Source organism: Ziziphus jujuba, chromosome 1 (genome assembly GCF_031755915.1).
Source record: "Ziziphus jujuba cultivar Dongzao chromosome 1, ASM3175591v1".
In the NCBI taxonomy this organism is placed as follows: domain Eukaryota; kingdom Viridiplantae; phylum Streptophyta; class Magnoliopsida; order Rosales; family Rhamnaceae; genus Ziziphus; species Ziziphus jujuba.
This window is the reverse complement of record NC_083379.1, coordinates 40703407-40730723: the sequence shown is the minus strand read 5'-3', so window position 1 is coordinate 40730723 and position 27317 is coordinate 40703407. Positions and strand designations below refer to the sequence as shown.

Here is a 27317-nt window from a genome sequence, read left to right as displayed (position 1 = left end):
ATAAATAATAAATAAAAAAATAAAAACGTCCAAACCCAAAATTTGAATTGGAAAAAAAATAAATAAATAAATTGCAACAAGAAGTGATTGGGTGTGAAATTAAGACAAAAGGCATAGAGATGATATAAGCCGGTTTTGTGCTGAAATAATATTCCGGTTCTTCTCCAAAAACAATTATTCCGGCAATTTTGTCATTTTCCACTTTGCTCTGATTTTTCCTTTTTTTTTTTTTTAAGATTAACATTTTGAGTTTTGGAATTTTCTCCTTCTCTTTGATATTTTACGTTTATTGTTTACAAATATAGAAGTTTCCCACCGATGCTTCTATTCTATGCTATGCTATGCTATCCTATGCTATGCTATCCATTTTCTTTTAATATTTCCTAATTTACAACTTTACATCGTTAAATGACACGTTCCTTTCTCCAATAAACTCCCAATTAGTCGTTAATTCTTGATTCTTAACTAAATGGATATATCTAAACTAAATCAATACGCAATCATATCTCATTGACAATATATATATATAGATAATTCGTTTACATACAAGAATATTTTGACAAATATCATCATAAATATTAAATAATTACATTAAAACTATTTTAACTTCCAATAACTTTTTTTTTCTCTATGCACCTTTAGATGCACTTACTCAAGAAATAAAATGATTTGTCAAATAGCTTGATAAATGGATTCTTTTCCTATATATGTTAATGTATATATATTAATCCTCTATATGTTAGGTACTAAATTTGAATAGCTCCAATCATCAAAAACCCTAATGATAAAAAAATGTATATATATATGTGTGTGTGTGTATATATTTATACATATATCATGTTATTCATGATGTTGAACATCATATACCATATTATTCGGATCACACTTATAGTCACATAACAATGAATTATTTTTTAATTAAGACATGGGACATCATCCACATGTATCCATGAGGTTGTTTTCAATTCATGATGTGATGAATCAAACATAATAATTATTATTATTATTAAATTTTCTTCTTGCGGGTACATCTCATATTTGGGTTGCAAACAAAATGAATAACAAATGAAGACAAATGAAGAAATCTATTTTCAACAGCTGCCAAATAAAACACCACATGGCATTAAAGTAATAAAATCATATTAATATATTTGTTTCTAAACCAGGCCGGCTGCTCATCTTTCTTGTGCTACAAATGGTATTTGTTTAAAAGCAATAGGCCTCCCTTTGGCTTATTGCAATCAAGTCGTTATATTTTGAGATGCCCCACATAGGCATAGTCAGAGTCATAATAGAGCACAGCACTAATTTTCCACACTTTCATTTCTCATACATCCCACCAAGTCTATCTAAGCGGTCCAATGCAGCCTAATCCTCAATAGGCTTTTGGAATGATTGATGCATCATTTTACTTGGTTTTGATGAATCAGTTACATCATTTGATTGGGAGTCACCGTGTGTGGTGAGTAAAATTTCACCACCTCATACTTTGATGCACTAAAAGATCTCATGCATGCACGAGTTGACTAGAGTCACTGTTAAATAGTGATGCTTCGGCAGTATGTATGCTACAGCAAATTACCGTCAATGTCAGAGAAGAAAAAAATTGCATCCACTCAACTTTGGAAAACAGTGACATACCAAATCTGGAAGCAATTGTCTTCAATTCTAAGCGACTACTAATTAATTTGAATTTACAGTTTTGGCTTTGCAATTTTCTGCCAAAACTAACTAAATTTTTACACTTTTGGAATATTCTAATGCATAGAGCGATCAGAATCATCTACTCTGACAGCCTGATTGTAAGATGATGATGATGATGATGATGAACCCATTGAGCAGAAGCAGAGTTTTTTTTTTACCTATATGCCATACTCACTGATCCCTCTAGGCTCTCTGTTCTTTCCTTGGTTTCACTCCAATTCAATGGTTGAGTTGATTCTAAGCTAAGCCCTTTGGGGTTGCAGGCTATAGTTGGAACTTCTTCTGGAACCTGCGCTCCAGCTACCTCTGCGGACTGTGATGATGAATGGAAGCCAAGTGGATCAATGGAGGAACTCTTGGTGTTGGTGTATTAGCAAGCATCTTGGAAGCTCTCTCAACACAAGCACGGCAATATATTTTCACTTTACATTCTGGTGAATCTGCAAGTTCATCTCAGCCTACATAACAACGCGAAGGACATAAGGTATTTTCAGTATGAATGCAAACATACTAGTTACCTACATAGTTCGAGGTAGAATGGCGAGTTTAGTACTTTCAACTATTAGTTAATTACATTGAGGTGACAATGAAGCCCTTTTTTTTTCTTTTTTCTTTTTTTTTCATATGAAAAAATCACAAGGCAGGGGAAATAGAATTACACAAAAGTTGACACTTGGTATTAGAATTAGCAACCCCTTTATAGTAAAGAAACTATGAAACAAAATCTAAAACCTTAAATGAAAGAGCATTGATAGAAAATTTCCTAAAATACTAAAATGAGTCAAAACTGACCTTAGCCATCAAATATCTTGTCTAAAATAAAATGGACCATTGGTCCTGCTCTCACACTTATTATGTCATCATAACAACTAAAAATCCTCGGTCACTCAACCGACCTCCACTTATTCCACTTATCAGTGATGTTTACGCGGGTCACAAAGAGACTCTTAAGATGTAAATTCACAAAAAGAAAACTCACCTCAATTTACTCTGCAGGTTCATTTGTGCTCTTAATTAGATTCTAATCCTAATGCTACATCATAAGTGGCTTTTTAGATTCAGATACTCTCTTTTCAAAAACTGGAAACACATCACAGAATTGGAAAAGGATGCACAATAGTTATAACAAAACCTATGCATCAATCGTATCCTTCCCTGACTGTTTGCCTAGTCTGTACTTATGAAATATTACACAGATTAGGAGTTGAATTGGAAAGTCCAAATTGAAAACAAGCCTGGAGGTGACTCTTTTAAGTGGAAAATGCTTAGCTCCTTTACATTCATTGTCCTTATTATGGACTTCGGTGTAGCTTCTGCAAATATTCATACCCTTGTTAGGATATTAATACTATTATGATCCAAGCACACAAGATATCCTTTACTTATCAGCCAAGTTAAAAGGTTTTATTGGAAGCGGGTATGCGAAACAAGCCAACTTTGAAGCAACGAAAGTTTGCCTTCTTTTTAAGCTTGACCACACTTGAATATATAAATTTAAACATGCTAAACTGAAGCCCATAATTCAAAAGCTTTATTGCTAAAATACACACAGCTTAATATATAAAATCCTCCCACTGCAATATAACACTACGAGCGAGCTATCCTATCTTAATCTGACCAAACAGTATGCAACAAAAGAGAAAAGGATAATGCACATAAGTGAGGATAGCTCCACATATAAAAGTCAAAATATAAGCAAAAAGGAATTCCAACCAGTAGGGATGATCCATAAAATATGCCAGGAATCCAAGCATCAGGAAAAATCTTGTGGCTAATGTCTTCCTGAGTCTACTAATTTTGGTAGTAGCAGCTTTAAGGGTAATATTATCCCAAGGACACGATCACATTATTTCCATGGGCTTTACTTGAGATAACTAAAGCAATGGGATAACTACAAACTCTTTCTGTATCCAGTGGAGATAACTAGGAAGTTTTTATTGATACTTAATTAAAGATCATATTGAATCATCTACCTATCGATATTATATATTAACTTAATTTTATCCAAGTGATATTAAATTTGATCTACATGAAATCAACGGTCTACACAATCTTCAAAAGAAGGTAAATTATATATAAAACGATATCTATATCAGATGAAACCGTTATATATTTATGGGATAAATCACGATCTAATCAAGATCTAATCAATGACACTACTATCTTCGAAGGTAGATGCTTTCTATAAATATGCTCCAACATATTGGAATGAGTATGATGAAAAACATTTTTTCATCTCTCTTTTATAGTAAACTCTAAACACAATTACTGACTTGTACCTTCAAGTGTCCGGAGTACCTTTGAGGGTCTAACTCTTTGGTTGGTACCACCTATATCTCCACCGGTATCTCAAAGTTCTAACTCTGTCAAAGATTTGAGGCTAACTCTGTGAAAGTACCTTGAGTACCGTTGGTCTATACCAGCAGTGCCTCAAGGGTCTAACTCCATCTTATTGACTGGTTGAGGCTAACTCTGTCAAAGTACCTTTGTTCTATACCTCCAGTGCCTCAAGGGTCTAACTCCGTTTTATTGACTCAAAAGAGGAACGGTTTTATTGACTCAGAGAGGAACTAGCGAAATTTTTTTGCATCAACAGCAGCAAAATCTGGAAATGTGCAACAAAAAACTTATATCTCATTGCAACAAACCTCTCTTACGCAAACGCTTCCTTTTCATCTCCTTCTCCAAAAAATAAAACCCATATTAAAAAAAAAGAAAAAAAAAAAAAGAAAAAGAAAAAGGAGGGCACCTAAGGGAATTCCTAAAAGAAAGTATTGAGATCTTAAATCAAGTAAGACATTGGTAAATTGGGAGATTGGATAGAGATTTAGGGGTTCCCAATATGGAGATGTCCAGAGCCAGCTGCCTCATTTCCAATATGGATTCATACGTTGTAGAAGGAGAGATATCGAGATGGTGGCCGAGGTGAAAACCCTGGAAGCATGCATCCGCATGGGAAAGTTTCATTGCAATAACATTTAAGCTTCCTTATCATGAGTTCTGCTTGAAGATCATTGTTGATGGAGCCTTAGATTTGGAAGATAAGATTTGCTTGTAGCACACTCTTCTTCTAAATTTGCTAATAATTGCTGTTGAATAAAACTTTATTTACTTTGCATCTTTATGGAGAGAATTTTGTTTCATTATGACTAAACTTGATAATGGGATTGTCTACGTCAGGTGGATCTGGACCCACCAGTCAACAGGGCCCTTATAGGCTCATACCTACCTAGCTAAGAGATCTTCTAAGTAGAAAATGAAGATTAATCATAAACAGTAAAAAGTTATGTGAAAGCAATATGTGCCTTAACTGCAACTTGGTCAAAGATGCTGACCATTCAATAGGGCCCTTATAGGCTCTAAGCTAAGCTAAGAAATTTTCTAAGTGAAAAATCATGATTAACCATAAACAATAAAAAAAAACTAATGTGAAAGCTATAGTAAGAAGGTCATTATGTTAAGCTAAAAAATAAAAAATAAATAAATAAATAAATATGATGATTTTCAAATGTGAAAGCTATATTAAGAAGCAATTATGTGCCTTATTTTCAAATGGTTTGCTTCACCTGCCTCTTTGATCACAGTAGATCATGGTTACTTCAACTGCAGGTTGGTCAAAGATGATGATTTTCCTGACCCCCCAATTTTGATGTTTGATCGGTTGTAGATAATATACACACACATATATATATATATATATATATATATATTTATATATATTTGTTAAGTTGAATTTTAAATTAAATATATGCTACAATTTCTTATAGTGTTATAATTAAGATAACACAAAAATATTGATCTAAAAAAAAATATATGTATATATATATATATACACTACAAAAAGATGAAACCATCATCAATGATAAATCAATATTATCATTTAGAAAGATGATTTTTATAAAAGATCATTATCTTTAATATGTACATGTATATATACACACTACAAAAAGATGACTTGCCTCTTTATTGTAATTGAATGGACAAGTATAAGAACCCATATCATACAAATATGTCAAAACATTTTGATAGTCAAAGGGAATAATAGTTATTAATAAAATTGTCTGAAACATTGACAATAGTTATTATTATTTTTTTTAATGGAAACAATACTTAAATTAATATAAATTTTCACACGATACAATCAATAACATGTACCACCTTTTTATTGTTTCAGCCAAAAAAAAAAAAAAAAAAACATGTACCACTTTTAGATTTTTTTTTTTTTTTTGGGGGGGCTAAAAGTACCACTTTCAAAAAGTTATGCATGTGAAAAGGGTACAATATTACATTAAAATTGAAGTTTAAAATACATATTTTTCTTTAAATTATGAAAACACTCCCCTCTGTTGCAATATTTGTCTTGTTGTTGTTCAGTTTGCCATGTAATCTTTTGTCGAAAGAGAAAGGTATCTATGCCAACAGTGAAAGTTATTTATTATGATGTGGATTTTCTTTCGCTAATCAACCTATCCCCTATTTATGGGATAGTGAGTCAATCCTTCATCATTATCAGTGCTGACAGAGAAACCTCTTTAATGTTTCTATGATGAAAAGTGGGTTGGGTTGGTCAGAGTTGGTTTGTTAGGAGGAGTAAATCAATGCTTTAATTGGAGAGTGAAGAAGGGGGTGAAAAGGCTGTTGCTTTGCAGGATTTAAAGTAATTCAAGGAAGAGAACTGGTTGATGCCTGTGGAGTAAATCCTAATTTGTTTGGTTCTCCAGCTCCTCAACTGGTTTGGTAGCAGGAGTAAATGACTTTAATTGGAAAATGAATGGGGCTAAAATGCTAGATCTTCAAGACCGTTGTGTCAAAGTCTCAAAGATCAATGATAGTCCTACATACAATCATAACCATCCAAATTTTATACTTTTTGGGGTCCCACATCCAATTAACAATAAGAAAATGATATTCACAAACATCCACATTTTTTTTTCACTCAAATATTTAGGACTGATGACATTAACAAAAAAAAGTCCCACATTGACATCTGGTGTCCTTTCACATATACATCACCACACACACCTGGCCTTTTTGAGGAGTAAATTCTGTGTTCCCGGAGTTGCTACTCCCAATGGTAGATTTTTTACTCTTATAGAATTCCAGGAACCAATACTGTAGCAATAAATATATTTCAAATAAGAAAATATAAAATTATACCTCAAGCCATGGAGCTAAACAACTTAAATATGAAGGTTTTATATCTGAAATTGTACAGCTAAAGAGTGAGTTTCAGGAAGCTCAGTTAGTCTGGATTCCAAGAGAAAAGAATTTTCTAGTTCATTTTGTTAGTAACTTGGCCGTTAAAAATGACATGTGTGGTGTTTTGTCACTGAACACTCTTCCCAGTTCTTTCTCCTCTTTTGTAACCCAGGAGTGTGGCACGTAGCCAACTCCCCCCGCAGTTTGTATTCTGTGGCTCCTTTTGGTTTATAAAACTCTCTTTTTAGCCCAAAAAAAAATAAACAACTTAAATATGGAACTAGATTTTGCTATGGCAATATTTGTTTATTTTCCTATTTTATCAATTCAGTTGCGATGTTATCAATTTTGTATATGCACATATCCAATTATTATTAGTTGATAATATTTTAAATACAGATATAAACGAATATGCTATATGATATGTCAAAGTCTTAAATATGACAAATTTTTTTATGTGATATTACATATTAGACCCAAGAGAAAATTCTGTAATTTTTCGTAAGAGAAAAATTTGTAAAAAAACACAGTAATGGAGAATCATATCATGTTAATGTAATTATATCTAATTCCTCCTTCAGTTGCCGTACGTTGAGATTTAAGCAGTAGTATCATTTGCATGTACTGAATTGATATATAACAAGGAAACATGAATTATTATTAAATTCCACAAAAACAAATAATTACAAAGAGTGTACATGTTACTCATCTGTATCTGTAACATATATAATGCAGTGAATATGTTTCTGCTTGTACAACTGCCTCCTTGCACTGAAATAGGAGCATCAGCTTCCCATTGGAATCAGATGGCCAATAGGGATACAAATTGAATGATTGAAAAGAAAAAGTTCTAGTCTATATTTTACACAATTCAAATTATAAATATTAAAAGGAAATTAATGTGCAAATTTGTTGGATGCATGCATGTATTGATTCTTGACCAGATTATTAGGCTGTATGTATGTTGTAACTACCTTTGTGGATGTCCAGGACTGCATATATATGCATGCCAACCTATAGCAGCACAGTTTGAAAAAAAGAAAAGTTTTAGTTATGAACTTACCACAGGACATTGAAGTACAATGTAGCATGATTTTGGTCCATCCACAACAGCATATGGTGGCATATCTAGCTTAAAAATCTCGTAGCCCCTAATTGAAATATGTTTGGGCTCATCAAGTTCTTCTTTGGCAGCAGTAGTCTACCAAGTATAAATAGTCCCTTTATACATGTTAACTGCTGATATTTCATATATATTATGATTTATTTGTGCTGGGAAAAAAGTCACACTGCTCCACGAGGGAGGGAAACCCAACAGGGCCAACAATCTGTCCTAGTTAATTAGTGATCTTCTTCTGTTGAACCGTGGATTTATTTCATTGTTACATAGGGAAATTAGTGATCTGTAATGTAGTTGGATTCTATAAGTTGTTTGTCTACCTTGAAGGTCGTTTCAAGTGAAAATGTCAGATGCTTCTTTTGAGTATCATGGTATATACTTGTATAACTATTGATGGCAAAATTTTGAGGGAGCTGGATATTTCTTCCAACTAAAAGATATCATAAACAATGAAGTTTTTTGTAACTTTCCAAAATGTTATTGTAACTTTCCAACTAAAAGAAAACTTGGTATTTGAGGTTAATATCCATTTGAAATGTAATGGTTTTTGCAGCATGTTTTCATATATCAAGTGCCAAGTTTCATGTTTACAACAAATATATATATATATATATATAGAGCAAAAATCAAAAAATAAAATATACTGACCAAAAATAAATAAATAAATAAAATAATAAAATATTTTTTTAAAAAAAAGAGAAAAGAAAAAAAAGAGCCAAGTTCCATTGCTGTTTACAGAATGGGCCCTCACTTGTAGTTCAGTCTGTAAGTTATAATCCACATGTTGGACCAAATGTACCCACCACAAAGAATGTTTTCATTCCAATCAACATTATATATGTACTAGAAAAACCTTCCCTTTTTTTATTTTTGTGGGCTGGAATGTATTAGAAATACTTTGCTTTTTCTTGAAAACTGGGATTCATAGAAACCAAAAAGAAATGGCATTACAGAAAGCCTAGAGTCAAAGAGGCTTCCTCAAATACATTCTCCTCCTGAATCATGCAGTTCCTATGATGGCAGCCAAATAAGATCAATCTGACCCATGACAATCTGTGATGCTGCCCAATTACAAACATTATGGGCCATTTTATTTGCTAATCTAGGGGCCCAACAGAACAACATCATTGAAGAAACCTTTGGACGCCCAGTGCAGTGAACATCTCTCATTTCTATTCAGAGCATTCACCACTAATTGGGCATCAGATTCCATTATCACCTTTGACCATCCATGAGCCTTGACCACTCCCATAACCTTCCAACCGAATTCAACTCTGCCACTTCAAGAACTGTTGTCGAGGACTTAAAGGTTTGAATGTGAACCAACTTCCCTCTCTTATCCCGAGCAACCATGGCCAACCAGCTTCCATTCCTCTTCACAGCTGCATCAATCTTTACCTTGATGTAATCTGCTGGGGGGCATGCCACCTGCATATGTATCACTGTGCCGCTCCCATGTGTGTTCTTTTGGTATTTTCCTCCCGAGTTTGAGCTTCTCGTAGTTCTCTGAACCTGAGATTTATCATTCTTGGAGAGACGTATACCTTCTACTCAATGCCTTCATGGAGAGCCTTGTTGCGCAGCCACCAAAGGTGTTCCAAAGTGATTGCACTTAAAGTGAAAAATTCTCTTTATCTTCTTCATGCAAAGGTAAAACTCCTACAGGGTTAGACAAGCAAGTCAGGAATTCCATCAGTGCAGTAAAACCCAACGGATCCCATCTAGTATTCCAGGAGTGGCAAACCAAATTCTTTTTGCAACTTCACAATGAAAAAACACTGAACTTCACTTTCTGGGGCGTTGCAACCAAGAACGCAAGAGTTTCTTTCAACTCCCACTCCTCTAGCCTCTAAATTTATAAATAGTGGAAGGCCCGAATTTGAAAGCTTCCACAGGAATAGTTTCATTCTCTCATGAATAAAGCTTTTCCAGAGAGCCTTCCACCGTCTTTCCTCTACTTGATCTCCCTCCACTTCCAACTTATACCCTGACTTCACACTATAAATTCCATTCCTTGTCTTTTTTCCAAATAAGTCTATCCTCTTGGTTATCCGCCGCCCAAAAGATTTCTTTAATGCTTCTAACTAAATCTTGGTCAAAAATTATGTTCAACCTCTCCGCATCCCAATCACCATTGACACGTTTCAGGGAGTTAACCATGCCAACTGTAATACATTGCTGGTTGATTGGTTTCGGCTGAAAGTCTTCCGTATTGGGAATCCAAGGATCTGTCCAGAAATCAACTGAATCTCCTTTACCCACTTTGAAACACATTCCATTGACTAACAGATATCCTGCTTCTAACACTCCCAACCAAAGCCATAAACAGCCCCGTTTCAATTTACAATTCATGAAAGATGAGAAAGGAAAATATCTAGCCTTGATCGCTTGCACCCAAAACTTATTCTCCTCCATGGGCAGACACTAACCAAGTTCTATCACCAAAGCTTTATTGAAGTTCCAAAGCTTCTTTATCCCCTGACACCCTTTCGTTTTTAGCTGCCAAACTTTGTTCTAAGCTACAGGGTAGAAGCCTTTCGACAAATTGGACTCATTTCTCCATAAGAAGGATCGGGCCGTCTATTCTATCCTTTTGCACCAGACTTTAGGAAGGAGGAAGGAGGACATGGTGTATAGGGACATTGAGGTGACCACATGTCTGATCAGGGTAGTTCTTCCTGCTTGAGATAGAAGTTTGGCTTTCCACCCCTGTAGTCTATCTTCCACCTTCCATCTTAAGTCTTCAAAAGTTGTTGTTTTGTTCCTCTCAATAAAGAAGAACAGACTAAGGTGTTTTGTCTTTTTGTCCAGCTCGTTCATGCCCAAACATCTCTTAATATCGATTCTGCTTCTTTTGGTAACATTTATGGAGAAAAAACATCATGATTTCTCCCTATTGAAAGCTTAACCAGTCCATTTACAAAATAACTGAAGACATCGTAGCACATTCTTGACCTCTTCCACATTGGCCCTACAAAATATTATCATGTCGTCTGCAAACAAAAGATGGGTGATCGAAGGTGCTAGCCTGCCAAGCTCTACCTCATTGATTTTTCTCTCCCTCTCCCACTTAGAAAGCATTTTGGAGAGAAGCTCCATTATGATAATGAAAAAGGAAGGGTGAAATTGGAACTCCCTGCCTCAAACCTTTAACCATCGGGATTGTACCGAAAACACTCCCATTCAATAGAAGTTCCATGTTAACAAAAGAAATACAATTGAGCACCAATTTTGTGAATTTATCAGAAAAACCAAAAAGAGTTAAAAGCCTTGTCAACACTACCCAATCCACTTTATTATACGCCTTTTGCATATCGACCCTGACGCCAACAATGCCTCTAGTCCCTTTCTTGTGCTTCATAGCGTATAGCGTGCACTACTTCATTAGCCACAATTGCATTCTCTCCTATCTAGCGCCCTGGAACGAAAGCCGATTGGTTTGGGGATCTAATCCTCTTCAAAATGGGCCTCAAACTGTCCGCTATGATTCTGGATATAATTTTGTACAAGGTATTACATAAGCTAATAGGGTCGAGATGCTTAAATTTGGAAACGCCATTGATTTTTGGAATTAACACCACAAATGAGCGGTTGATGTCTCTTGGGAGCATACCCAACCAAAACACATTTTGCACCATTCTAATGACATCCCTTCCCACTAAACTCCAGTATTTCTGAAAAAATACAGCTGGCATTCCATTTGGCCTAGGGGATTTGGTCGGGTGCATATTCTTCACAACACTCCATATTTCACAAGCTATTGGAATGGATTCTAAATTTCTGTTTTCTTCATCAATAACACAGCAATAAATGAGTTTACCCAGCCATTCACTTCTTCTAAGCTCCTTGGCCTCATACAATTTCGTAAATTCATTTATCAAAAATGCCCCCAAGTCTTCCCTGGTCTCTGTCCAATTGCCACTTCCATCTTTCAGTGCCGATATAAAATTCTGTCTTCTATGCGCTACTGTTACTGCATGAAAAAATTTGGAATTTTTATCACCGACAGTGAGCCACAGTTCCCGAGATTTTTGCCTCCATAAAAGTTTCATCCTTTTCCTCCATTCATCCAGTTCTCCTTGGCACCTCCTTTCTTCTATGAGATTTTCCACCGACAGGACTAAGCCTTGAAGCCTCAGAATCTCATTCTCCAGATCGTTTATTCTCGTTTGATAGAAGCCAAAAACGTCTCCATTCCATTTCTTTAGAGCTAAAGCAGTGCTGTTCAACTTATATCTAACCGATGTTGCCCGTTCCGTGGAATCATCCTTCTTCCAAGCTTCCTCAATCACTTTCTCGCACGTTGCATCCTTTGTCCAAATTTCTAGGAAGTGAAAAGGTCTACTCTACTTTCGATGGTCCACAAACATATTCAGTTGAATGGGGATATGATCCAAGAGAGCTTCCGAAAGACGAAAAACTCCTGCTTGAGCAAAGGTGGTTCTCCATTCAAGGCTGGCAACCACCCTATCAAGATGTTCTCTGAAATTAGCCTTTCCACCTTGTTTGTTACACCACGTGAACATTCTCCCATTGAAACTGATATCCAGGTCTCCGACCTCGAACAAAAAATTTCTTAAGAAAAAATTTGATTTCAATGAGACCGGTCTGGCTCCCGCCTTTTCCTCCGGATTTATAACATCGTTGAAATCTCTTAAACATACCCACAATTTGAGACGAGATTGAATATTTGTAGTCAATTCCTCCCAAAACTCCCTTCTTATGGATCGCTCTGCCGGACAATGACAAAACCACATCATCCAGCTGCCTGTTTGTTCTGAATCTACACGAACGCCAATCGACCAGTTCGACGCTGACACAACAGACCAATTACAAGAGCTATTCCAAAATAACGCCAAAACTCCTTTCCTGTTTACTGCTTCGAAAAAAAACAACTCTACAAATGCCAAATCGAATGTATTAGAAATACTTTTGGCACTATATGAAAGAGGACTAATATCGAAATGCCTTTAAAGTCGAATGGTGTGTAGTACAACGGAATGTCTGCCATATTACCACAGTGTAATGTGTTCTTCATTCGTTCAGAGAACAGAATGCCTGGCATACAATATATTGACCGATATTCCTGCAACTATCCGAGGTCTCTGACCAAAAGCATTATATATATATATATATATATTGGAGGAAAGAAAAAACGAAAAGCATAAATAAATTTATAAATATATAGTATCATGAGAGAAGTGCATGCTATTTTCATATTTTAGGTGATATAGAGTAGCAGTATCAGTAAATGTAAATATATATATGTAAATGGGGTGTTTCTGAATATATCATTTTAGAAGAAAGAAAAAGAAAACACTTGTGGCACATACGTACATACCATTCTCAACAAACAGACTACTAGTTTATGATCAATCTCTCTCACTTAATTTATATATATATATATATATATATCCATATATTTTACAAACAATCAGAAAAAGGAAGAAGAAGAGGAACTGAGGAAGAATATTTTATGTTTCACACAACCTGCATGAGGAGGTTGTGTTGGATTGGGATGAAGACATGGAACCGATAATGGCAGCAATGATGATGGCGACCTCGGGCTACCACGGCATGGCGTCTTGGAAATGGGATATTTTTGTATCTGGATGGGATCATTGTCTTCATCACCTGAACCTTCATCCTGACTCCCAACGCAAAAAGTTAAAGACTATGGGATCTGCTTTTGGACTCACTTGGCATCCCTAGAATTTGAATTTATAGAGAGAAACCAGACAAACCTATTATTAGTTAGAATGCATTGCAATTCTCAGGGTGCTATTTATTTATACAAGCAAAGGAAAGAGATGTAGAATGGCAGACCCACCTTCCCCACCATGTCTTCGTTTATTACTCTCTGCACCCCACCCTGCACTGCACTGCACTGCACAACTAGTAAAACCGATACTATGAACAGTACTACTATTCATTTTCTCCTTGACCCCTTACCACTTCCATTTTCATTATCAGTAGTAGCAGTTCTGTAAATAAAACCCACCTACCTTTCTTTTCTTTTTTTTTTGGGTTAAATTATTATTATTATACATCAGTACCGTTCATTGTTGCGTTAATTTTTCATCAACTAAATACTGCTCACCTGCACAAGTAAGAATACCCTGCAAAGTAACATTCATTGTCACCAAGTAACGATGCACCTCTACAAGAAATACTAGAAATAAATAGCATATGATACGCCAACAAGATAATATAGATTTTAAAGTAGATAATAATACAAAATAAGAACCCCATCCCATGGAGATTTTACTTAAAAGCAGTGTCCAAGTTTTGAATTCAATGTTTCTGAATGGTACCTATCATTTCATTTTTCCAAGAATCATCGCCAATTTCATGTTGATGGGGAGTGACTAAAAGTATATACTACCTTGGTTCCTAACTCATCAAAACATACTACCTTGGTTTCATCTAGGAAGAAGAAAACCATACATTAATAAAGAATCCTGTTTGTTTTCATTCTTTTTGCTCTTCCTGTTACTGAACACAAAAGCAAAAATTCAGAGAGAGTGCTTTTCTCGGCAGTTGATCATCTAATTAAAAAGATTTGCCATTGGTATTAAAAAAATTAAACAATCGATCGTTTAATGGTTCAGCTACATCCAAAAACCTAGTTACCAGTTAGTAGTTCTTAGCTGACTGTCTTCAGCAGCATATATAGAATGTATGATCTAGTCACACAATGAATCATCTTTCAAATTATCTATTGCCCCATGCAGCCATGCTCGGTTTTGTCAGCAACCTTCGGAGCAGTTCTCGTTTCCATCTTTTTTGTCGTTCAATGCTGCCTTAGATTCTACCGATTTGGTCTTCCATCTTAATACCAAATGCATCTGCCTGATCAGGAAACATGACTTTTGAAATGGATGAACTGCGAATTTCTTCGTAATTTTCCTAACTTGCAGCACCAGTATTTCCACGTTTCAGAAGTTTTGCAAGAGGATGTGAAACTGAAATTGGACCATCACTTTTCTCCAACATTTCCTTCAGCAGCAGAAAGTTGAGTGACCATTTCTGCTTTCATAAACTGAACAAAAGGACTGCCGTTTCATCCAAGATTTTATGTGGAAGTAACAGTAGTTACACCTAAGTTTTGAGATGCATTCATTCTCTTAACTCCCTTGCCTTGAGTCCAGATGGGAATATCCCCCAAAGTAAAACGATGGTTTCAGATACAATCTATGGGTACCGGTTTTTAACGATATTAGAACCCTAAAGATTCAGTAATCTTCTTACCAGTGCTTAGATCAAGATAGCCTGAACCACTCACTATGATGCTTTCTGTAGTATGCAACAGGTTACTAACAATGTCAAAAAAATTGGATTCACTCAACTATGAAGAACAATGACATACCAAATTTAGAAGCAAATTGTCTTCATTTCTAAGCCACTAGTGATCAATTTGAATTTACAGTTTGAAATAAGCCAGCCCGAGCCAGTTTTGGCTTTTCAATTTCCGCCAATTTCATGGGCAAGAGACAAAACTAAATTTTTACACTTGGAATATTCTAACGCATAGAGTGAACAGAATTGATCTACTCTGATTGTACGATGATGATGAAACCGATCAAGCAGAAGCAGAATCTTTTACCCTATATGCCATACCCACTGATCCCATGAGGATCAACTTGGGGTACATTATGCTCTTGGATTCTCACCTTGGTTTCACTCCAAATCAACGGTTGAGTTGATTCTAAGCTCATTATACTTTTCTTCCCTGCACCTGGAGATCCTTCCAGAGTCAATCCTCCTGGACTCTCATGTGATGTTAGGCAGCTCTCGGTTGAGCAGTCAGCCCTTTGGGGATGAAGGCTAGTTGGGACTTCTTCTGGAACCTGCACTCCAGCAACCTCTGCGGATTGTAACGAATAGAAGCCAAGTGCATCGATGGAGGAACTTCTTGGTATTTTGCTACCCAATCCTTGATATTTATTGCTGTCTGTGTCGGTGACAGAACCCCCAATAAATTGATCAGCAAGCATCTTACAAGCTCTCTCAAGCATGGCCATATATCTTCTTTCAGCATTCTGCCGAATCTGCAAGTGCTTCTCAGCCTACATAACAATGAGAAGCATATATCATGTAGCTTTAGTATGGACCCAGACCTATTAGCTACAGAGTTCAAGGTGGAATGGTGGGTTAGCATTTTGAATTATCGGTTAATTACATTGTGATGACAACTAAGCTTCTTACTTTTTTTTCTTTCTTTCTTTTTTACTTTTTTCCAAGAAGAAACAATTACAAGGCAGGCAATAGAATTACACAAAATTTTCATGGTTCGGATTAAGATTAGCAACCTATATTACAGAAACTATAAAACATATTCTCAATCATTAGGTGAAAAAGCATTGACGGCAAATTTCCTAAAATACTAAAATAGAGTCTCCAAAAACTAGTCCTCATGTCAAAAGCGACCCAAGCCATTGAATATCTTGTGTAAAATAAAATGGTCATCACTCCTGCCCTTACACTTATTATGTCTTCATGACAAAGTAAGAACCTTGGTCACTTAACCGAACTCCACGTATTCCACTTATCAGTGATGTTTATTTTTCATGAATAGACTCTAAGAAGTAAATTCATGAAAAGGAAATTCACCTCAACTTGTAAATGTAATTTACTTTGCACTTCCATTTGTGCTCTCAATGCCTCCTTGACTTCATAACCCCTAAGATGATATTAAAACCATTTACATAATTTGGTCATGTCAAACAATTCAATCTAAAATGTAAAAAGCAGGCATCAAAAAAGTAGAAGACAGGATAAAATTCTTACTCATTTATATCAGAAGTTGGCAAAGTTGGAGAAGAATTACCAGTACCAGGGTTTTCCAGAAGATATGAAGCTAAGATTTCTCATATAAGTTGGCAAAAAAACAGTAAGTCAATTAGATTCTTATCCCGAAACTATATTATAAGTGGCTTTTCAGATTCATATATTATCTTTTAAAAAGGAATAAAACTGGAACCACATCACAGAAGTGGAAAGGGCTCCATAGGAGTTATAAAAAAATCTACCATCTTTGGTTACATCAATCATATCCTTCCCTGACTGTTTGCCTAGTCTGTACTTCTGAAATGTAGCAAAAAGGTCATATATCAATAATATTTACAAATATAGTTCACTGTTCACCATATAATCTAGGAGTTGAATGAGGAAAGAGTCCAAACCGAAAACAAACCTGAAGGTGACTCTTTAAATGGAAAAGAGTAAGCCCCTTTACATTCATTGTCCGCATTATGGCCTTCGGTGTAGCTTCTGCAAATATTCATGCCCTTTTTAGAATATTAATAATATTATGATCCAAGCAAACAAGATATCTTGTAGTTATCAGTCAGCTTAAAAGGTTTTATTGGAAGCTGGTAAGCAAACTAGCAACTTTGGGCAACCAAAGTTTGGCTTCCTTTTAATCTTTGACCAAACTTGAATATAAACCTAAACATGCTAAGCTGAAGCCTGAATTAGAAGCTTTATTGCTAGAAATGACAGCTTGATAAAAGCCTCCCACAGCAATATAATACTGAAAGTTAGGTAGCAAATCTTAATCTGACCAAACAGCAAGCAAGGAAAGACAGAAGGTTAACGCACAAAAGAGAGGATAGTTCCACATATAGAACTCAAATCTAAGCAAAAAGGAATTCTAACCAGTAGGGATGATCATACAATATACTAGGAATCCAAGATCAGTTAAAATCTTGTGGCTGATATCTTCCTGAGTCTCCTAATCTGGCAGTAACAGCAAAATCTAAAAATGTGCATGCAAGATAAACGATGATAAGAACATCTTGGAAGCACATTAAACGTATTTACTCCAGATGAAGACAGCTGAGATATTCCACTGCAAATCAACAAAAAGTAGATGTCCCCATAATTTCTAAAATCCACAAAAGGTAAAGTGTTCCTCTATAAATAGCACACCACCATGAACCATCCAACCAACATCCAAATTTCAAAAATCCTAAAACGCAAAAAGAAGTGGGCTGATGCTACTTAAAAAGATTCCAAACAAAGATTCTAATGACACAGACTGCTGTGGAAGCATTGCAAGTTTAATAGACTCATAGTCCTCAGCAGCTCATCCACCACTATTGTCAAGAGATTGACAATAAGAATTTAAAAAGATTATCAATAAATAAATCTCTAATTAGAACTTGACCAAATAATAGGTACTAGCTTCATTCTTCTTTTCGGGTGGCCTTTCCAAAAACATCCGACATCTATGCCTTGAAAATTTTAGTTTAAATTAAATTTTGGAATATTGCAGCTATCTTTACTGTATTGCTCAATAGAGCTACAAACAACAGCAACTGCCGCCACAGACACTAGTTACCAATTTCATTTTTCTAATTTTCTGTTGTAGATCAACACCTATCCCAAAATTCTAACTAAAGCATTTAGAATGCAGGCACCTTGATCTGCACAAATTCACAAAATAAAGTGTGTTCCAGTAGAACCAAAATTCAACCCTTTAGGAAATATTTATATATATATATATATATATAAAATAGATAAAAGCTTTAAAATTAATTGATTGTATTGATGGTTAGGATAAGAGATGATTGCCAATTAAGAAAGAACCTAACAGGTTAAGCATCCTACCGACAAGGACTACAGGTCCCACTGAATCTGAATGGATTTACCACAATATAATGTTTGAATGAGTGCAAATGAAATAAACCCAAAATCCAAAAGCTTCACCAAACACCTATTTAGACGAGTTTTTTCTTCGATTTTTTTTCTTTCTTTCGAGATTCAAAGATGAATGAATGAATAAATTAAACTAGCAAATAAAAAAATAAAATAAAATAAAAGGGAAGGTGGAAAACGATACTAACTGCTAGCACCACCAAGCTGAGTAACGGCGTCAACAAACCGTTCATGGAGATCGGCAGTCCAACGGAGACGGGGCTTGGGATCGGAAGTCAAGACGAGACAAGGGTCTCCCCTGTGACTGTTCTGATTGTGCGTCGCTGTAGCACCTCCTTGAATTTGAATATCATCTTGACCCACCATTCTTTCATGGTGCTGAATCAGCTGTGGATACATTTTTTTCCTTCTTTCTTTTTCTTTTGCTCTCCTTTCTAGATTCTGCTTCTGCAGTTGTCCAAATCACAAACCCTCCACACTCACTCAACAAAAACCCAAAAAAAAAAAAAAAAAAAAAAAAAAAACAAGAAAGATAAACAAAACCCACTTCTCAGTAGAAGCAGAGGAAGAGGAAGAAGAGGAGCAGAGAGTACCAGATTCCCAATATGAAACAGAGAGAAGAAAAGTCGCACTGCCACTGCACCTGAGGTTAAATCAACAATATTATTATTTTAATTTATTAATTTTTTTTATTTTTAATTTTGGTTGTTTTGATTCGTGAATAGAGAAAGACAACAAAGGACCCATTTGTTGTGCAATGGCAAATAAATAAATAAATAAAAAGAAAATTTCAATGAAAGCAAAGAAAGTAAAAAAGCAAAGGATGGTGAAGAAGAAGAAAAAGAATAGCGCCGTACAAACTATAAACTATTTTGGGGGTTTTGGCAACAATGGCAGAGAGACCGTAGAGAGAAAAGAGTAGCAGTAGTAGTAAGTTGTGTGTGTGTACACGCTTTTTTTTTTTTCTTTGAATTTTGTCGGATTATGCAGTCTGTTGTCTGCTTCTTCATCAGTTGCAGTAACAAAAATTGGAGGGCTGGAAGATGCGGCCCACACTCACCCACCCCCATCATTTTTTTATTTCTTTCCACTTGTTTTTAATTTTTTATTTTTTCATAATTTTATCAATTTTGTATCCTTTTTTTTTTATATATTCATTAAAAAATAAATTTTTTTTCTTGTATATTTTTGTTATTTCCCACTATTAATCTTTTTTAATAATCAAATAAGAAAGACTAAGAATGTCTTACTTAATTTTGATGACTTCTTAGAACTATAAATTTTGCCTGAATTTTAATCCAACTAAAATGTTTGTTTCTAATAACGAGGTATTGATATTGTGCAATAGACATTAGAAAACACAGAAAAAAGCTGTTTTTTGATTACTTTTGCCAAGGATGATTTCAACGGAATGAGTTTGAACATGTTGTCGTGTTTGGAATGCAAAGAGCATTCCATTTTTGCAACTTGATATTTGCATCATAGCAATTGGCAGTGAGTCTGATTTGTTTTAATCTACCAAAAAAGCATAAAAGTCTGAATTTTCTAGTTTAGACCTTTCTATATAATTATAAGCTTTACTTAATGTGCGAATAGGACTGTAGGAGTATATGCAACATTTTCTCACTTTTGAAAGCTGTTTGAGAATATCAGCTAGATGTAACTGAACAAAGACTTAAAATTTCCTAGATGACCAAAACCAATGTAATAACAATAACTGATCTATGGATTTCATATAAATAATTTTTTTTTTTTCCTCAATAAATTCAAAGCCTATAGCCATGCAAATGCTTAGCCCATCTTCTAGCCATGTAAGGATCATGGTAATCCCAACTTTCTGCGCTACTAGTCCTCCCTCCACTAATTACATCCCTCCTCCCTCCATCAGAATCAGCCGTTGCTTCTGTAGCATTAGTTTTTCCATCCCCTAAACTCAACACAGTTTCCCCTGTTCCCATGTGTTCATCAACCTCACCTACCTCCTCAATGTAGCTATATTCCACGGTCATATGTCCGTTCTCGCCCAAGTCCAATAAAATTCTCCTTTCTTCACCTCCCCTTAGCTCTCCTATCCTTATAATCCTAGTGCTGCCTTCTTCCCCTGTTCTCATTCTCAACTGGATTTCTCTAATGACACCTCCTAGTAGTCCTGCCAGGAACTCTTCGAATTCATGCATGATAAAACCATTTGAAGTGCCAAAACCAAATCCCACATGGAAACGGTGGACCGGAATGTGCACTTCTTCCATGTCCATTGCAGCATGGTAAGACTGAGTTGGGCTATCCGACAGATGAAGGATACTGGATTCTGGGTTTTTGTGTGCACGGTCTTGAAGTATCTTTATCCCTTTCTTGAGCCCTTCAACTGGATCTGCTTGCCCCATATAGAAAAGACGATCAATCACTTGTAGGGCTGCTCGCTTACCATAAGATGTCATACGTCTTAGGGGAAAGACACGAGCTGCAGCTGATGAATATGTAACAATGGCCAAACGGTCAATGGGTCTGAGGGAGAAAACCACCAATGCCATACATTGCTTGAGAAGCCTAAGGTGTGGTCCATTGGGGCTTGCAACCAAGACCAAGTCGGTTGCACGTTGATGTGCCAATTTTACTGAAAGATATGCTCTATTTGAAGAGGTACACATAATATTATAAGGTATATGCCTGCTTGGTGAATGTAAAAGTGATGAGGAGCTGCAGGTTAGGGGATGCAAAGGAGGATTGTATGGGAAGGAGGTGCAGCCAGCCATTTGCAATGATGGTTGAAAAGTAGAGGGTGCACCAGGTGGGATGGGTGTGAGGGAGAGATGGAGTCGGGGACAGTTAGACAAGTCGTCTGGCTCAATTGGGTCATCATCATCATAGCGGGCAGAGCGGAGGAAGGAGCGCCGATGGATACGGAAAGTGGCAATGGAGTCATCGAGGATTCTGAGGATGGGGTCATTTTGGTTGCATGAAGACAGAGAACCACAAGGTGGATTCAGGTTGCGAGGCAGCTGCGTCCAATGAGCACGGCATATGGGGCAGGTCACACTACCATGTCTGACATTGGAGGAGATACAAGCAAAATGGAAAGCATGGGAACACTGCGCTGTGAATATAGCCTGCCCAGGACTGCTGCCTGTGCTGTTGTAGCTGAGAAGATCAAGACATATTGCACACAGATTCTGCCACAAGAAAGAACATACAAAGATAAGAACAAGATAGATTTGGAAGTAAACGTATGAATATGGCAAAGTCCAAAATGAATAGAGTCTAGCTAGTTAATCAACAATACTTTCAGTCTTTGAATGGGAAGGTAAGTGGTGCTATTGATTATTCTAGTGCTCATGTTTTCCATAGAAACCTCCATGTGATGATAAATAATGTTTCCATCTGAGTAACAAACACTTCAAATTTTAATTGTGATTTGCTCCGTTCCTTTTAATGTTGCATAAAGAAAATGATTCCCCAAATAGAACTACACATAAACTTAATGTAGTATGAAGGCAAAATCTATTGGTGATCTAGAATATACAGTGATTTCCCTGTAGAAAGAATAATGGGATCTAGGATGTTCTAGTGCATATAATCAAGTACTTCTTAATAATTGGCATTTGACAATATTATGATTAGTCTTTTACCCTAGAAAAAGTAAAAAAAAAAAAAAAAAAAAAAAAAACATACTTTGACAAGGTAATTAACTTTCAGTAAAAAAGAAGTTAGTCAAATCCTCAACATAGTTTTTTAACTTATTAACAAAATTCTTGGGTTTTGTTGGAGGTCATGCGGACGGTAGGCACTAGTTCCTTAATTCGACCATTTTATTCAAATACTATGCACCAAGGCTTACTAGTAAACTATTGCAGACAAAATGAAAATGGGCATGAAAATAATTCAAAACCATCATATCATAGAGAAATGGCAGAATATAAAATTGAAGAAGCAAGGTGGCAGTATCATATATAGAATGGTGCTTCAGAATGAATAATGTGGTCATAATGAGTGCCATGGCAGGTGGAAAAAACTTTTGAAAGTGGGGTCTGCTGTCTCTGGCTCTTTATAATAGTGGATTCTTAAATTTCACTAATACACAATTAGACAGGCGCATTCACATGCCACAATTGTCTTCTGTATAATTCCCCACCCGCTATTATTTAACACTCAGGGCGTGGGGAAGATACTAAAATATACAAAATAAAAAATAAAAAATAAAAAATATGGATAGTCAGTGGATTTGAAGCTTCAATTCTCAAAAAAAGAGAAAATAGAAAATTGATATCCTCTGAGTGGTTTGAATTGATAAATGTTGAAGTCAGAGGTTGTAGAAGGACAGAAAAATAAACTTGAATAACAGGAGCGTTTCAAGTGAATTAAAAAATATATAAAATAAAATAAAATAAAGCAATCGGTTTCAATAAAGTAAATAAAGTTTGTTGACAATCAACAGCAGGGTAAAATAGAGAACAGTGGCCGAGAAAGATGAAAATCAAACAGCATTGCATTTGGGTGGTTTTGGGTTTAGCATTTTAACACTACTAGTATACTAATTAACATCTAAAATTTTTCCCAGATTTCACGAAAAGGAAATGAACTTCTAACTAAAGCATTTTTAATAATAGCTCAACTTCAACATCTTATTAATTTTTTGAAAAAGAATTAAAAAAAAAAAAAAAGTAGTCAATTTTACATTGGGTTTGGGAATCTTTAGGCTGAAAAGGAAAAAGAAAAAAAAAAAAAAAAAAAAGTGGTGTTTGGAATGACTTGTAGGGTGGGGGGTTACCTTAGCAGTGGGCTCGCTGCTATTGAAGGTTTTGGTTTCTGTTTCCCCTACAACATCTTCATATTCTTCTTCTGAGATATGCTTTTGCTTTGTGGGTGACACAACCGAAGAACCAGAGATCTGAAACCCATCAATGAAAACCCAATTACAATTCCACAACAAAAATAAGAATGCCCCTCATCATAAATGTCAAAAAGCCAGAGAAAGGGGGGAAAAAAAAAAATTAAACAGAGCTCTAAGAAAAAGACAATGGAGAATGTAGCACAGAAAAACAAATTAAAGCATTTCTTTTTCATTCTTGATTGACAAAGAAACAACAATGGGATATAAAATGATAGTAGATTAACTTATCACCATAATTTGACCCCAAAAAAAGAAAAGAAAAAAAGGAATAAAGAATCAGTTTTTATTACGACAAAAAATAAAAACAAAAACTTGGTGGTAAGAAATTGAAAATTGCATGAAGGAGAAGACTAACAGATGCAGATGCAGAGGTGGTATGGTCGAAGATGATGGGATCTACAAGAGCTTTCTTCCTTGAGAAAGACCCACATGCATTTGCTGCAGCTACTGCCATTTTCCTCGCTGCTTTTCTCAGTCTTGATGATGCTCCTCTTCCTCCCATTCCTCTCTCTTTCTATTCCTACCCACTTTCTAATTTTCCTATCCTCTATCTTCTTCTTCTTCTTCTTCAAATTCTCTGCAACTTTTGAATATTGTAATGAACCCAAAAAAAAAAAAAAAGAAAACAGAGAGAGAAAGAGAGAGGGAGATACAATGCTCTGCAAACTCCTGCAAATTGTCCTAAACTCAGCTTCGTTGCCTGCTCTTTCAGCTGCCTGTATTTGTTTTTTTTTTTTTTTTTTTTTTTTAAATATATTATTAATACTGTTTTACTCGGTCCTCATTTCTTCACACCCACAACCTCTATATATAGCACCACATGTATACCACTTATATTCCGTATGCAAAAAATTTATATAATATCTTTAGGAACTACCTTTACCACTTCTTTACTTTTGTTTTCTACCATTTATTTCCTTTTACTTTTTTTTTCCCCCTTTTTCTTTATGATTTTGAATGGACTAGATTGAATTTTTTTTTTTTTATTATTGCACATTTAATAAACAATTCCCAAAGATTAAGTGTTTTTTTTTTTTTTTTACTGCTTAGGTTGACTGTTCTAACCATCTTCCTTGCTCAGACCTATTTTACTGCTTTCTATAACAATTTTCAATTTTTTTTTTTATAGGGTTCTGCTTTTTATCTTCCACGACTCTTTTTTCCTACTTCTTCTGACCTTTAGGAATCATACTTGTCACATGTTCATTATGTGATGTGTAGAACCTGTGACTTCTGTTTGTCATGGTATTCAGGGATTATAATCCACTATCATACTGATTATTTTGGTACAAAATAATGGTATATATATGATTCTGTCAGAGTCAGTACATTCTTAACCAAAAAAAAAAAGAGCTTATTATAAAAAGAGAAACTGAAATTAAATATCTTCAATAGTGCACTTCTTTGGATTGCAAGTGGCTGGGATTCACATCTTTCAAAAATTAAGAGAGAAATGAGGGGGAAAAAAAGGATATAAAGAATGCAAATCAATTAAATCAAATTGATTAAGAAGTGGGGCAAAAATTGCAACCCCAAAATCAAAATATGAATGTAAAATTGTTTGAAGTGATCGAAGGCCATTGAAACCCAAGAACAGAGAAAACAGTGTGGCCCTGTCTAAGACTTTGGTTAGGCCCTTGGGAGGGACCAATTGACCCCACCAGCATTACCACCACCTGATGGTTGTTTACAGTGCAAGCAAAGGTCCCTCCACTCTCCTCCTGATCGGTCTATTTTCTCATGCTGCACTTTTGAATGAGAGTTTTAATAGTTGTGCTGCTAGTTTATAAAGACCCTTTTGTTTGGCTGGGACAGAAACTTCCTTTTCCCAATTCATTCTTCCAAAACCTATGTCACAAATTTTATGCTTTTTGGTATTTTCTAGACTATTTCCCTTTGCCCTTTGGCCTTGGCAAATACAATTAACATCTGGGAATTTTAGACTTTTTACAGTTGGAAACTAAAAACCCATAATATTCCATGTGGTTTAAATACAAGTGGAAATCTTATCATTACATGTTTTGAGACTTGAAAAGAGTATTCATATGTTTGATGGTCCTAAAAAATAAAGCAAAGCATATTGAAAACAAAAAGAAAAAATTAATAATAAAATAGATAAAAAGCAAAAGGGGAAAAAGACCGTTGGATTTGAATTTCAAAGTTTCACACAAAATCAAAAAATTGTATGATGGCATTGGCAGGTGGTCTCCTTTGGCTTTTTGTAGGTTGGGTTTATACATCAAGAGAGGGCAGAGCAAGCAAAGCAACTGGATTGAGTTGGCGCCCAAGAATAATGCTTTTTTTTTTTTTTCTTTTTTTTTTTTTTTTCCTTTCACTTTCACACATCAGATTTAAAGGGTCATTTATATAAGCTGAGTTTGTGCCACAAAAACCTAATTAATCCACCTGATAAGTAAGTTTATACATATAAAATCCATTTGATAAAGCAGAATAGTAGTAGGTGCAGGAATTTGTTTGAAGAAGGTCATGTTTTGGTATAGTTGGCACAAAATTAGTACAAAAGGATAGATGATAATAAAGTGTAAAACTAGTACAACTATTCGGCCTATGTTTTTTGATCAATGCTTTTGTAGCTTTGCCCTTTTTTTTTTCCTTTTTTTTTTTTTTTTTTTTTTTTACACACTTAATAAAAACTTCAACTTTTCCCTTTTCTATATCCATATGTTAGAAGACAAGTTTATCCCTTTGAACCAAAATAGTTGTCTTTCATATAAATGTTGGACGAGTACTGGAATAAGTAAAAGGTGGTGGATTAAAAAATCTACTTTTTTATTTGTATTTTTTATATTCGTAAGCTTGATCAGTTGGTAAATCATTTTAAGTTCCAAATTAATAGTTAAAACCTCGGTCTCACTTAAATTTTCCATTAATTGTAATTTTGTAAAACAAAAAAAACACTCTAATTTTTTGGTATTTCTATCTAATGAGAAGGAAAAATAATGAGAAAGGGCGGATCAAAGAAATTTTTAAAGCCAATTTAGCTAATTCTTATATTACTGTGTGACAATTTTGTAATTTTGCACAATGATAAGAAATGTTTGAATTCAACCATACAGTTGGTGGATGAATCAGGATGACCTTGTTTATTTATTTATTTTTTTCTTTCTCATTTTCAAATTTAAGTCTCTTTATGGTGCTATGGGGTGTGATTGTTGTCAAAAATCCAACCTTGTGAAATTTTTCTTTGCTTTGTCAACATGCCTTGCCTGCACTGCTAATGAAAATTGAGCAGCGACAATTTGGAAAACATAAATAACACATAGAAGAAATAAAAATGAATCCTTGGTTGACAAATGACAAAATCTGTATTTGTAAACTAAGGAACTAAAAAAACACAGCCCGTGGCACAAAATCTTCACTATTTTCTTGTTCGATATGGTTTTGAAGCAATCAAGCTATATACTTGCGTAAGCAAATAAAAATATTGGGAATCTTCTTATAAAGGAAATAAAATATGATGGATTACAGAGATTAGAGAAATTAAAACCAGTAATGTTAAATAATGATGAAGAAGTGCAATACAAAAGACTTGAGTGGTTTAGGTCATTTATGACGTTAGTCAGCCAAAAAAACAGTGAAGAAATAATTAGTCATTAATTACAAACAAATAATTAAGAGTACCTACGAAATAATTAAAGAGTACCTACTCTTTGAAAAAAACAAAAGAAGTTGAACATTGTACGTAATATTTTTCTAAAAAAAAAAAAATCATATATGCAATAT

The 27317-nt window shown here is 35.1% G+C and overlaps 1 protein-coding gene and 1 long non-coding RNA gene across 9 annotated transcripts; both read right to left on the bottom strand.

Moving 5' to 3' along the window:
* Positions 1 to 979: 979 nt before the first annotated feature.
* Positions 980 to 5259, bottom strand: LOC132803601 (uncharacterized). The gene is made up of 2 exons (XR_009638812.1): positions 3984 to 5259; positions 980 to 2162 (listed from the first exon to the last, which is right to left on the bottom strand). It is a non-coding gene; the product is annotated as an uncharacterized LOC132803601 (long non-coding RNA).
* Positions 5260 to 15389: 10130 nt separating this feature from the next.
* On the bottom strand, positions 15390 to 24372 carry LOC107434110 (protein PHR1-LIKE 3). 8 transcript variants are annotated; one of them, XM_016045527.4, is made up of 8 exons: positions 19543 to 19765; positions 19279 to 19328; positions 18874 to 19132; positions 17220 to 17296; positions 17056 to 17110; positions 16814 to 16892; positions 16637 to 16706; positions 15390 to 16092 (listed from the first exon to the last, which is right to left on the bottom strand). In XM_016045527.4, exons 3-8 carry the CDS (start codon positions 19082 to 19084, stop codon positions 15631 to 15633), a joined length of 954 nt encoding a protein of 317 aa, XP_015901013.2. In that variant the 5' UTR covers positions 19085 to 19132; positions 19279 to 19328; positions 19543 to 19765; the 3' UTR covers positions 15390 to 15630. The 8 variants fall into 8 exon arrangements, with proteins under 8 accessions (XP_015901013.2, XP_015901029.2, XP_048331046.2 ...); XM_016045543.4 differs by having other exon boundaries at positions 16814 to 16883; positions 19543 to 19763; XM_048475089.2 differs by having other exon boundaries at positions 19233 to 19766.
* Between the last annotated feature and the right edge of the window lie 2945 nt (positions 24373 to 27317).